The 13392-nt window shown below is 41.0% G+C and overlaps 1 protein-coding gene across 5 annotated transcripts in view; it reads left to right on the top strand.

Moving 5' to 3' along the window:
- The first annotated feature begins 1325 nt into the window (after positions 1-1325).
- Positions 1326-13392, top strand: part of glcci1a (glucocorticoid induced 1a) — a 49609-nt gene continuing 37542 nt past the window's right edge. For 3 of the 5 annotated variants that reach the window (XM_022207726.2, XM_051955133.1, XM_022207724.2), the window contains exon 1: positions 1359-1731. In XM_022207726.2, coding sequence (XP_022063418.2) covers positions 1374-1731 — 358 coding nt within the window. In that variant the 5' untranslated portion in view covers positions 1359-1373. Of the gene's footprint in view, positions 1732-13392 lie in introns of all 5 variants that reach the window. The other 2 variants (XM_022207725.2, XM_022207723.2) reach the window with 2 other exon arrangements.

The raw sequence follows: 13392 nt of genomic DNA, 5'->3' as shown, positions 1-13392 counted from the left end.
TTAACTACCAACCAAAAACCAGTGAAAGCACTGTTGTAGCAGTATTTAGGAGGTACAAAATGAGGCATAGTACAATTACACAAGTACACAGCTGTAGTGGTCATCCTCCTAAAATGATGCCGTAGACAGTGCACTACTATTGCTCTGAAAAGCACAGGGACAAGTGCTTCAGACCTGGCAGGTTAATCAGTTGAAAATGTAATTTCTGGGACTATGAAGACACTGTGAAGGACATTTGTATAACATTACCTTTAATAGATGGCGAAGCAAGATACCAGCAAGCGCTGTTCAGAACAAAGCTGCAAGACGAAAATTTGCAGAAGGACATGAAAAGGAGCTTGATATGCAGATGAGTTTCAGCATGGTTGGCATTAATCAGACCAGGACTTATTGCAGTTAACGTACAGTCCTAATACTGAAGCACAGAGGTGGGAGTGTGATTATGTGGGGCTGCACGAGTGCAAAAGTTGTTTGACAGAAAGCAAAGAACAGCTAAAAAAAAAAGGTCTAAGGAATGGCAGAGCATCTCTCCAGAAATCTGGTATTGTCCAACAATAAAGGTGGATTCACAAAATATTAGACTAATAAATGTCATGAATCTCAGCAATATAAGGTATACTGACTTTAGTTGCACGGAGTTCCTACAGTATGGCGTCCATTTTTGATACAACTGTTCTATATTAATTTTAAATAGGATTAAAAAAAATACTATTCAACTTAGAAGTAACGTAGTTACTGCAAGGTGATAGAATGTCCAATCATTTAATATTAAAATAATATTACACATGGGGTGCACTCACTTCTGTCATATACTGTAATACAAATAAATGTCTTGCCCTCACTATAGGAGTGACCAACCAATAGCACGCCCTCAAATCATTTCTGGTAAGCCTGTTGCTCATTTCTATTGGTTACATCTTCCATAGTCTTGCATATATCCAGTAAACAACCCACGGACATATTCAGGTGGTAGTCAAACGCCAATCAGAGAGAAGTTACACTGCTTTGGCCCCACCCATGGTCCAACCTCTGCTGTCAGTACTTTCTACTCATAACTGGACTGTGTTGGAGATTGTGACAAGACAGGAGTCGCGATAGAAACAAAGAGCAGTTTGACAGAGGTTATAAAGACGTTTCGGCTAAGTTAGTTCGCACTGTAAGTGCACTGTCTGTGTTGGTACTCTGGAAGTTCAGCAACTTAGACGACAGACTTTTTTGTAATTGACCGCTTTCAAGTCGTGTGCTTACAGCAAAAATATTAAACAACATTTTCAGCTGTTCAGCAAGACTTAACACTTTGAAAAACATGTATTGACTAAGAAACAACTAATAATAACTAAGAAAACAACTTGATGAACTGAAAGTGGGTGGTCATGTCAACATCAACAGCAGCAGTCAGCTCATCCCAGCAGCGGGTGAACCACTGTGCCTTCCCGACAGCCTCCTGCTCTTCCTGTAGCAACACCACCTCCACGGTCCGGTTGCAGCCTGTCCGCTCCACGGTGTCGTACCAGCTTCTGCGTGGAAGTCAGCACAGCCCAACCCGCTCCGTTTCCTCCTCCTCCTCTTCAGTAGCCGAGAGCGACACAGGACCGACGACGTCCCGTTGCTCCAGTCCCGCCAACCCGGGTGGAAGTGGCTCGGAGGGCAGGCTCGTTCCCAGGAAGAGGCTTTCACCGTCGCACAGCAGGAGCTCAACAGATCGCTCTTTCCATCCGTCTGTTTCCAAAGGTAACCTCAACCTTATGTTAAGTTTGTCTTAAATTTAGGCATCATCGTTCCGATAGCTTGATGCTATGCTAGGAGTTGTTGTGTCTCCTGTGGCGCGATGCCAGACTAGCTTAACAAACCCGGCAATTTGATTGCTTGGACGATAAATTAGCAAAATACGTGCGTTTCGAAACGAGAATCCATCCTGTTTCCAAACAATTACATGTTAATCTTATGTTCGGCGTATGTATAGTCCACTGTCCATCATTAAACGTAAATAAAAGCTCAACTTTAGTAATTCTTTCCCACCATTCGCCAACAAGCGCCACGTTGTGTTTTGGTAAGTCAAGCTAATGGGAATAACAGGCGAAGCAACTCAAAACATTGCATTTTTATTCAAATGTTAATAGTTGTGTTAACTAGATATAAGCCGAATTGTAAAATGAACTGTCTTTATTCAGACGAAAACTGACAGTCGTGAAAGCTTGTATCCCTTTCTCAATAACCCAGACAACTTAAAATTGCCAAATTTTGCATTGCTACGTTCAATTTACCAAAGCATTCTCTCAGTAGCTACGACAGAGCTACCAATATAGGGGCGATATGCTAGGCTACCTCGCTAGCTCTCTATTTAGGTCATAATACAGTAGGGATCTGATGCTTGGTCTAAAACATTGAGGGGATACATCGAGAATCGCTATATTTACTACAATCACGTTCTTATTTTAATCATATTACCAAAAATATTTTTTAGCACGCTCTTACTAGGTCTATTAAAGCTCATTATTCGACCGTATTACAATGGCGATTTAAACTGAATAATGTGTTATGATCAATAACTGATGGAGTTATTGTCTGGCATTTTCCTCGCTGTGATGAGGTAAATATGTCAGGGTTATGGATGCCTGTGTAGTGATGATGCAGCTACTGTGTCAGAGATAAACAGGGCTCACTGGTCATCATGACACGGATGATTAGCTAGATTTTCTATAGCTGATGTGTAGATCGGACACTACTATTAATTAGTTACAGGTAGACTGCTTACCATCATTGAAATGGAAAAAAAATAATTAGTCAGTTGGTAGGTCTATGGCTCCTATGACAACACTGGGGCCTAGTAGTCACTGAGACATAAACTTAGCCCTCTGGGCAAGCAGGCCAGGCTCTGAGACTACATGCACACACAAATAGTGCTACCTGACAAACATGAAGTAGCTAGAATGTGTGTACACCAACAATATGATGCTCTTTATTATTGATGATGTTTTTGTAATTCAGCTAATGCAAGCTTGTGTAATGGTTGCTACATGTTTGTGTGAAGAGCTGTTAGCCTTACTGTCATTCTTCTGCTGTATCACGACACTACAGGCAATCTCTTAGATATCATTGCTGGTAGCATGCCGTGTCCAGGGCTTTTTGATGGGGTTGGCCTAGGTGGGGCATGCATCCAGCCTAGATGGGACTGAGAATGACATTTTTTATCCTGGCCAAAGAAACAATAAAGGGACACATAGAGAGCAGGCAAGGGCTGAACGGTCAATCAAAATATAGCTTAAATTCCAATATGACCAAGTACAATATGCAAATTGTAGACTGCTTTCTTGTGATAATGTGTCACAACACGCCATTAGAAAAGAAGCATTGTTCTATATAAATGCCCTAGCTTACAGATCATGGTCTCCAGATTTAAGAGAGCATGCCTGTTTGATACCAGCAGCAGCTAGAAATCCAAAATACCGTTAAAGTTGTGATTCATGTTACAATATCTCCTTAAGTGTGTGTGTGTGTGTGTGTGTGTGTGTGTGTGTGTGTGTGTGTGTGTGTGTGTGTGTGTTCATGTATAATTAGACAGAGATAACCCACAAAACACAAAATGCAGTTTCTAAATGATGCTTTATTGAAAAATTATTGAAAATCTATATCACCACTACACTATGAAAAAGTAATTGCCTCCCTAAACCTAATAACTAGTTGGTCCTTTGGTGCAACAACTGTAGGTAAATGTTTTTGATAACTTGTGATCAGTCTTTCTCCTCACCATGGAGGGACGAACACATTCTTCTCTGCAGAATAGTTTTAATTCAACTGCATTAGATGGTTTTCCAGCAGGAACTGCCCTTTTATGGTCTTGCCACAGCATCTGAATTGGATTCAAATTTGGTCTTTTACTTGGCCACTCCAAAACCTTAATTTTGTTCTTTCTTGGGATCATTTTCATACTGCATAACTGAATATTTTTGAACTTTAGGTCATGAACTGATGGTGGATATTCTCCAGGAGGATGTTCTGATAGAGATCAGAATTCAAGGCTCCATCAGTGATGACAAGTCGTCCAAGTCTTGGACTTGGTTGTGTGCATACTTGTTGGTATAATGTTCTTCTTGTGGAATGCAGCTTTACACCAAATGTAATGGACCCATGTCTTCCTGAAAATTCCACCTTTGACTCATCAGTCCACAGGATGTTATCACAAAAGTCTGGAGGCTCATCGAGATATCTTTTTGCAAATGCAGGATGAGCCTTTACATTCTTTTAGGTCATGAGTGGCATGCAGCTCGCAACTCTTTCATGGATAACGTTTTTTCCCAGTGTCTTCCTTATTTTGGAATCGCTCTTTCTCTTTTGTGACCTGGATGAGATGTAAACTCTTGGAGAAACTTTAGTCAGCTGCCCACTACTGGGAAGGTTCACCACTATTCCAATTTTTTTCCCCCATTTTTTCACAGCGTTGTGTATATACAGTGCTGTGAAAAGTATTTGGACCACTCTTTTAAAGAAAGTGGGCCAAAATTCCTCCATGGACATGCAAAAGACTACCAGGTATTGCAAACATTTAACTGCAGTTGTTGCTGCCAAGAGGCCAACCAATGATTAGGCAATTACTTTTTCACAGGGATTAGGGAGGTTTTCAATAAATATTCAATAAATCATGAATTCAAAACGGCATTTTGTATTTTGTTGCTCATTTCTGTCTAATATTTAATAAATCTAATTATTGATTTGATGATCTGGATTTCTGCATTTAGGTGTGGGAAATATGCAAAAAGATATCAGGAAGTGGTCAGATACTTTTTCACAGCATATTGACATGCTAGCGTCACACAGTTGCTTCAGATTTGTCAGCTGCACATCCATGATGTGCATTATTGGATGGAAATCTGGTGACTGTGGAGACCATTGGAGTACAGTGAACTCAATCTCATGCTCAAGAATTCAACTTGAGATAATTTGAGCTTTGTGACATGGTGCATTATCCTTCAGGAAGTAGCCATCAGAAGATGGTACACTGCGGTCATAAAGGGATCGATATGGTTAGCAACAACACTCAGGTAGGCTGTGGTGTTTAAACAATGCTCAGTTGGTACGATTGGTAAGATTCCCAAAGTGTGCCAAGAAAATATCTTGACTGAATATTTGGATATTCAGATCCAGCTCTATTTGTTAGCTTGTCTTGTTTTAGTTTATCTCTATTTCTTCCACACATTGCATTCAACTAGTCTGCCGAAGCCTCCCTCCACTGTGAGTTTGGGTGAGACGTGACGATGCCCATCCCAAGTACTGATCAACATCCAGCCCCCCTGTGACCCATGGTTTGTCTGTATGTGTATTCAGAGCCAGTGAGTAGCGGACTTTTAGAATAATAATAAATGAAAAAGTGTGTGTGTGTGTGTGTGTGTGTGTGTGTGTGTGTGTGTGTGTGTGTGTGTGTGTGTGTGTGTGTGTGTGTGTGTGTGTGTGTGTGTGTGTGTGTGTGTGTGTGTGTGTGTGTGTACTTGTTTATCTATACCAGTGGGGACCTGGTGGGAACTTCAACCTGACTATTGCTATATAGGTGGGGACTCGTCTCACGGTGGGGACCTAAAATGAGGTCCCCACTATTACTAAAAATGTAAAAGTGCAAAAACGTTTCTTTAGGGTCAGGCATTATTTTGGTGAAGGTTAGGGTAAGGGTTACAGGTTAGGTATGAATTAGGGATGTGTGCGACTAGTCGTTTAATCGTTTAACCGCCTACTCATTTATTAAACGTTTAGTATTTTACTAGTCGGTTAAACGCTGCATTAAGCATCATGCACCTTGTTCTTCGCGCCTCTGCATCACCTTCTTTGTAAACAGGCTGAGCAGCCAGGGAGAGAATTGCTCCTCCTCCCCTCCCCTCACACGCACACGTAGCAGGGGGCAGGGCCACACAGTTTGGGGAAGAAAGTTTGGAAAAGTGAAGTGGGAAGATGGCGACACGTAAGAAAATCAGCACAGTTTGGCAGTATTTTGATGCAGCAGATGACAACAAGGTCGCCTGTTGGCTATGTAAGCAGAAACTCGCTTATAACCACTCTACCGGAGCGATGAGAAACCACATCCACCGTAGACACCCACCACGTCCCCTCCTGCCACCCCGGACCCGGTGAAGCAAAGCATCGGCTCCAGTATGTGCTGCTTGTGGACTGCCATGGCGCACCGACCCGCTGCCGTTATGCACAGACGCAGCGGTACTTTCTGTCTCACTGAACATCTTCATCAGAGGGTGAATATTCCTCTTCAGAATCTGAGTAAGCCATTATATGACAAAGTACTTTGTCAGCGTTGACCAGACCTCTCCTCACTCTAAAATGTGCCGTCTTGCGCTCTGATACGCTCCGACGACGAGTCTCGTCTCCTCGGTTTTCAAACTCTGTAAACTCCAAAACTTTGAATGAAAACACACCCACAACTGATGCTCAGATTGAAGTTCCAGATGTCCGCCATCTCCTGGTGTACAGTACATGAGGCACACGAGGCAGTATATTTGAAGCTATGGCTTGTTATGTTCAGGAATGTTGCTTGTCGCAATATTGCGACATTGGCGCTTAAAGGATAAATTGCAAGTTTTCCGAACCGACTAGTGGCAAATAAAATTTAGTCGGTTCGGAAATTAGTCGAAATTCCCATCCCTAGTATGAATGGGAGTCAATGGTAAGTCCCCACGGGGATATAAGAACCAGACACGTGCGTGCGTACATACATACAGACAGAGAGTCATGGAAAAAATATTAGACCACCCTTGTTTCCTTCAATTTCTTGTTCATTTTAATGCCTGCTACAACTAAAGGTACATTTGTTTGGACACATTTAATGATGATTACAAAAATAACTCACAAGAGCGTTTAACTGAATTAATTTAATTTAATAACATTTAATTCATTTAAGACCTGATATCTAGCTATTTTCCATGATTTTCTTGGTCATAACCAAAAATCACTTAAGTTCTTACATCAATAGCTATGGCAAAAAAACTGTAAAAAACTGTGTTTTTAAGCATCTCATGTTTTCTTTTCTGTATGTTTTAGTTACATGATACACACCAGAGTTAGTACTTGATTGCATAACCATTGTTTTTGATGACTGCAGCCATGTGTCTTGGCATGCTCTCTACCTGTTTCTGACATTGTTCTGCTGTCACAGCAGCCCATTCCTGTTGCACAAACAAATTTGCTTTGCTTTAGGGCTTGTGGTTCTCCATTTAGCGTTTGATGATTTTCCACGGGTTTTCCCTAGGATTTAGATCTGGTGATTGAGCAGGCCAAGGCATGGTTCCAATGTTCTGGTTCTCCATTCGGGCTTAGGGTGCTTTCACACCTGTTAGTCCGTTAGAGTGGTTCGTTTGGATCCAAAAGTTGTTACAATGTTGCTATTTTCAACTGGTTCAGTTCGCATTCACACCAGTGTTTTCGCAGTTGAACCAACTACGATGAATGTTATATTTCTCCCCCCAGTCGTTTGGCGGCGCTGTTCACAAAATAAGGTGTTTTAGATGATGTAGGTGGACGCTGATTGGCGCAGCATGTGAAGAGGGAAAAATCCCGGAAGAAAACAACAGGCTGTGTTTATTCCATGGATCGAGGTTTATTCGTAAACAATGAACTATGCTCTCCTGTTCGTTCTTGTTGCCATATATTCGTATCATTGCTTTATGCAGCAAGCACAAATACTGCTGTTGTTCCAACATTCGGTACGAGAACATTACACAGTCATTTTTGGCACGGAGAAGATGCATTGCAAGACGTTATCGTTATCCCAAAATTCCCTGTGTAGGTTGCTACGGAAGCTCCCGTAGACCAAAAAGTCTGCTGCGCCATCAAGCCGGTCCGAATGGAGACAGGTTTGTGTTCTCACCAGGAGCGAACCGAACTGGAGTTCACATAGAACCAGACCGAGACCACCTTCGGGAGGTGGTCTCAGTCCGGTTCTTTAGTCCGAACCAAAAAAATCTGGTCTGCTTTCACACCAGCCCAAACGAACCGTACTTGCAGGTGTTGCAGACTCCAGTCCGCTTTAAGCGGACCAAAAGGCGTGGGTGTTAAAGCACCCTAACTGACCTTGCCATGTGGCAAGGGGCATTTTATTGTTGGAAAATACAGTCATTGGAGGCAGGAAAGAGTTTTCCAGCTGATGGAAGAAGACGGTTTTCAAGAGTACCCTGTACAGGACCTGGTTCATTCGCCCTTCACACAATTGCATTTGCAATCTTCCTCCCATACTGAAACAACCCCAGATTGTCATTGATTCACCCCCATGTTTTACTGTAGGGGCAAGACAGTCTAGTTTGTTGGCTTCTCCAGGCTTCCTCTTAACCAGTAAGTTGGCTGGAGTGGGCATCAACATTTTTCATTCACGCAAGACTAGAAAATACACCAAGTGATGTATAATGCATAATGTAATAACAGACTCAACCTAAATTAATAACACCTAAACAAAGTGTCCAAATAAATAATAGCCCAGTTTATTTCTGATTCCTTAAACAGTGAAACTGAACATTCAGGACTCAACTGGAGGAGGCTGTGATGTAACAAAATATTTAACTGCAGCTGATAAGCTGTGACTCTTAGTACCAGCTCAGTTGTCTGAGGTGAACAAAGTACAGTGTGACCTGCTGTTAGAGCTGTCCATAAATGCACACAGCTCTCTCTCTATACTGACACTCGAGTACTGTACCACTATCTGATGCTCCAGGTATGCAATAAAATATGAAGAAACAGACTTAAACAGCTGGAAACTAAACTCCAGTCCTCCATGTGACAACTCACCTTTCTGATGTGATGACATGTAGGCATACACAGTGTGACCTGCCATCACATCCTGGCCAGGACCGATCTGTTCCCAATGCGCTCTCAGTGATAATTTGCAATGAGATTGACATTACAATATTGAATAACAATAAGAGTTTAATGAAGTTACCACTGCTATTACTCTGTGTAGAAATGTGCGAAACTCTTTCTTTGGAGGTGCGCATATAGCTGCTACTGCTGTCTGATGTTCTTAGAAGCTGTTAGAAGGCCCTGAACATCTTGTGTGTGGGGAAAAAAAATCTTTAAAGTGGTGATAAATTATTATTGTGTATATTTTATTTTGTTGCCGAGTAGATTTGAAATTGTAGAACAAAATGCATTATAAAAAAAAGTTGTGATGGGATTTTGGTATGCAAGATGTGTAGTAAACACTCTCTGTGCCCTCCATCCCAATAATTTGACAGCAATTTAAAATTTTGACTTGATGTTTGGGTGCACACCCTAATCATGTTTTCATAAAAGTTGCGCCAGGTATGCTGGTAGTTGAGATGCAGTAATGTTTATATATAACTTTCAACATGGCAGAGGTCTGAATTGAACCGTCACAGTAACGGTAAGGCACCTCACAAGGAGCGGTACTTTGAGCTGTGTGAAGTGATTGAAGGAAGAATCTTTCCACATTTCATTATCAGTATTCACCCAAAAACATCACAGAAACGCTTGATACACAGTCGATGTGCCACAGTCACAAGACACCTTTTTCATATGCCTTCCTCTACAATTTCAAATGTATTGTGCTCCAAAATAACATGTCCATAATAATAAAACTTTACTTTATGAACAGACACTAACAGCTTAATGATTAATGAAACTCACCAGTCATAAATGTAATCGAAGTTTTTTCCAGACAAGACATTAACAGGACAGCAGTAGGATCCATACAGTCAGGTCCATAAATATTTGGACATTGACACAATTTTCAACATTTGGGCTCTGTCTGTCACCACAATGAATTTGTAATTAAATAAACAAGATGTTCTTTAAATGCAGACTTTCAGCTTTCATTTGAGAGTATTAGCTGAATGGTATAGAAACTACAAAACATTTTATATTTGCCCTCCACCTTTTTAAAGGACCAAAAGTAATTGGACAATTGGCTGCTCAGCTGTTCCATGGATAGTTGTGTGTTTTTCCCTTATTTCATTTAAAAGGAGCAGATAAAAGGTCTAGAGTTGGTTTCAAGCGTGGTGTTTGTATTTGGAATCTGGTGAGGTCAACTCTCAATGAAGTCCAAAGAGCTGTCACTATCAGTGAAGCAAGCCATTATTATACTAAAAAATCCAGACAAACCCACCAGCATGATAGCAAAAACATTAGATGTGGTTAAAAAGAAAGAATGCACTGGTGAGCTCAGAAACAGCAAAAGACCTAGAAGACCTGGTGTGGTGGATAGAAGAAGATTTATTTTTATTTTTTAATTCCTTATTTTACCAGGTAACCTCAGTTTCTGGTCAGGAGAAAAACCCTTTACAACAGCTCGCCAGACCAAGAACGCTCTCCAGGAGGTAGGCATGTCTGTGTCAAAGTCAGCAATTAAGAGAAGACTTCCCCAGAGTGAATACAGAGGGTTCACCACAAAGTGTAAACCATTGGTGACCTTCAAAAATGGGAATGTCAGATTAGAGCTTGCCAAATAAAATTTTAAAAAATCGAAAACAGCCTGCGAAGTTCTGTAGCAAGATCCTATAGACAGATGAGACAAAGATCAACTTGTTCCAGAATGATGGGATGAGAAGACTGTAGCGAAGGGAAGGAACTGCTCAGCATTCAAAGCATACCAGCTCATCAGTGAAGCATATCTGTGGTAGTATTATGGTGTGGGCATGTATGGCTGCCAATGGAACTGGTTCTCTTTTATTATATTTTTTGATCATGCGACTGCTGACAAAAGCAGCAGGATGAATTCTGACGTGTTTCAGGCAATGTTATTTGCTCATATTCAGCCAAAGACTTCAGAACTCATTGGATGGTGCTTCATTGTGCAGATGGTCACAGATGGGACCTGAAGCATACAGCGAAAGCAACCAGAGTTTTTTAAGGTAAAGAAGTGGAGTGTTCTGCAATGGCCAAGTCAATCACCTGACCTGAATCCAATTGAGCATGCATTTCACTTGCTGAAGACAAAACTGAAGGGAAAGTGCCCCAAGAACAGGGAGAAAGTGAAGAGAGCAGTAGAGGCCTGGCAGAGCATCACCAGGGACCAAACCCAGCATCTAGTGATGTGTATGGGTTTGAGACTTCAGACTGTTATTAATCGCAAAGGATTTCCAACTAATTATTTCAAGTGTTGATTTGATTTTTGAGTGTTTGTTTGCCTAGTATACTTTAGGTCCCATAAAATGGTGGAAGGTACATATAAAATGTGCTAAAAATTTCTACCCTGAATTAATCTAAAATGTATAAAATGATTTGGATGTGAGTGCACACACTTTTTTCTGATAACCTCATCAGATCCATGTGTCCGAGTTGGCTTTGAGGAACTATACAGCCTTAGGGTATAATAGTAAATGCTTAGCTTTCATTTGTTTTAAAAGCTGATTGGTTGTGATGTTGACTCAAAGGTTTGTTCTGTTACCAGTGGGCTTGTTATGTGGCTGATTTAATGTCAGAGATGCTAAATATGGTATATCACAGTTTTTGTCTGTTGTAGGTTACCATTACAGGGATTTAATTCAACAACAGAAAAATGTCTAAGTGAATTGTGGTGATTCCTCAAATAACATCTGCACAGATGTTTCAGCCCTCACTGAGTATCTGACAGACCAGTAATAAAATCTGGTGTCTTGTATTTCTGTTGTCTCTATTTGACTTTTTATTGATGTTTTTAGTGTATGTGTACATATTTATGTCTGTACAGTATACAAAGAAGTGTGTACATCCATGTGTAGTATCACTTAAATATCAATGATTCTAAATTGGATTTCTAATTTGATTAGTAGGCGGTTTGCTGTGTCATGGCAGTTGGTCTAATGACCACTTTTTCAATTTTGCAGGGGGCACTATGGAGCCATTTTGAGACACACATGCGCAACTACACTAAAATCTCAAATTTTTCGCCAGTCCTAAGATGCATGCCAACGTTGATGCGTTTTGGGGTATGATAAGGCCGCCAAAAATGCAATTTCCCTGTCTATAGAAAAAGCGGAATAATAATAATAATTAAAGCTGCAAGCAGCGATGGATGGGTCCGCCATCCACGCTGGTCGGTGAATTCACGCGTGTCCACCAGGTGGTGCTGCGACCGAGAGTGTATGTTGGCCTATGGATGTCATCAGAATTGGACTCTGATCACACATATTAAATTTCAGGCAGCTCGAAGCATATACAGGCTAGTTATAGAGCATTTCCTTCCATCCACCAGGTGGCACTATGACCATGTCTGTATTTCAGCATGTGGATCTGATCGGGGCAGGACTCTGATCATACATCTGATCTTACATGTAAAATTTGATGCAGATTGGAGCACATGCAGGAGAATTACACAGCATTTCCTGTTTCATGGTGAATTGTAATTTTCCTGGGGTCGCCATTTCCACGTCCTCTGACTTTTGCGGAGCGTTTTGATAACTTTTAATCACCCATGCCTGCTGTACATCCTGGCCAAATTTCAGCTCTCTGTGTTACCCTGTTTGAGTATATAGCTTTTGAAAATAGTCAAAAATGACCCAAAATCATAAATACATCTGACAAATAATTCAAAATGGCTGACTTCCTGTTGGGTTTTGGACATGGGTGTAAATTACATTTTTGTGTGTCTTGACGAGTTACATAAGTGTACCAAATTTCATAACTTATGTGACACATACTGGCCATAGTAAATGTTTGAAATATTCCAGGTGGCGCTATGGAGCCATTTTGCCACAATTAGGTGAAATTCCCCTAAAACCTCAAATGCTTAGCCAATCCAGATATGTGTGTTAATTTTGGTGAGCTTGCAACATTTTTAACCTGTCAAAAAGTACTTTGTTTGTTATGGCAACGATGTGTTGCCACGGCAATGGCGTTTTATGAATCATGAAAATCTTCACACTGTGGCATTGTGAAGGCTTGAACACCGAGCTATGCAATTTCCAGAATGATATGACAAAGTTTGAGGAAATGGTACATGCAAATGTAATGAGAAGAAGTCCCTGCTACCAGTAGGTGGCGCTATGAAGATTTTCAAATTTATGAGTGTAGATTTGTTCAGACCCAGACCCTGACTGGTGTCCATCATATGAAGTTTGGTCCAGATTGGATCATTTGCAGCTGAGATATAAAGAATTCAATTTTTATGGTGAAAAATCAAAATTCGCCGTGCCGCCACGTACACGCCCTTTGACGATGAGTCACCATTTTCTCTGGGTATCATCATGAACGTGTTTGGGCTTGTGTCACCATATTTGACGTGAATCTGAGCAACCTGCTACGAATCATACATCAAAGTGTAAAAAAATTTGTAATTATTGATACCACAAGGTGGCGCTATGACTGTGAATGTACATAACTACACGGATGTCGTCAAGGCGGCACTCTGATCTTGCATGTAGAAATTCAAGCAGATTGGAGCATATTTAGCAGAATTAGACACTATTTCCT

Source organism: Acanthochromis polyacanthus, chromosome 11 (assembly GCF_021347895.1).
Source record: "Acanthochromis polyacanthus isolate Apoly-LR-REF ecotype Palm Island chromosome 11, KAUST_Apoly_ChrSc, whole genome shotgun sequence".
Taxonomy (NCBI): domain Eukaryota; kingdom Metazoa; phylum Chordata; class Actinopteri; family Pomacentridae; genus Acanthochromis; species Acanthochromis polyacanthus.
This window is presented reverse-complemented; position numbering and strand designations above follow the sequence as displayed.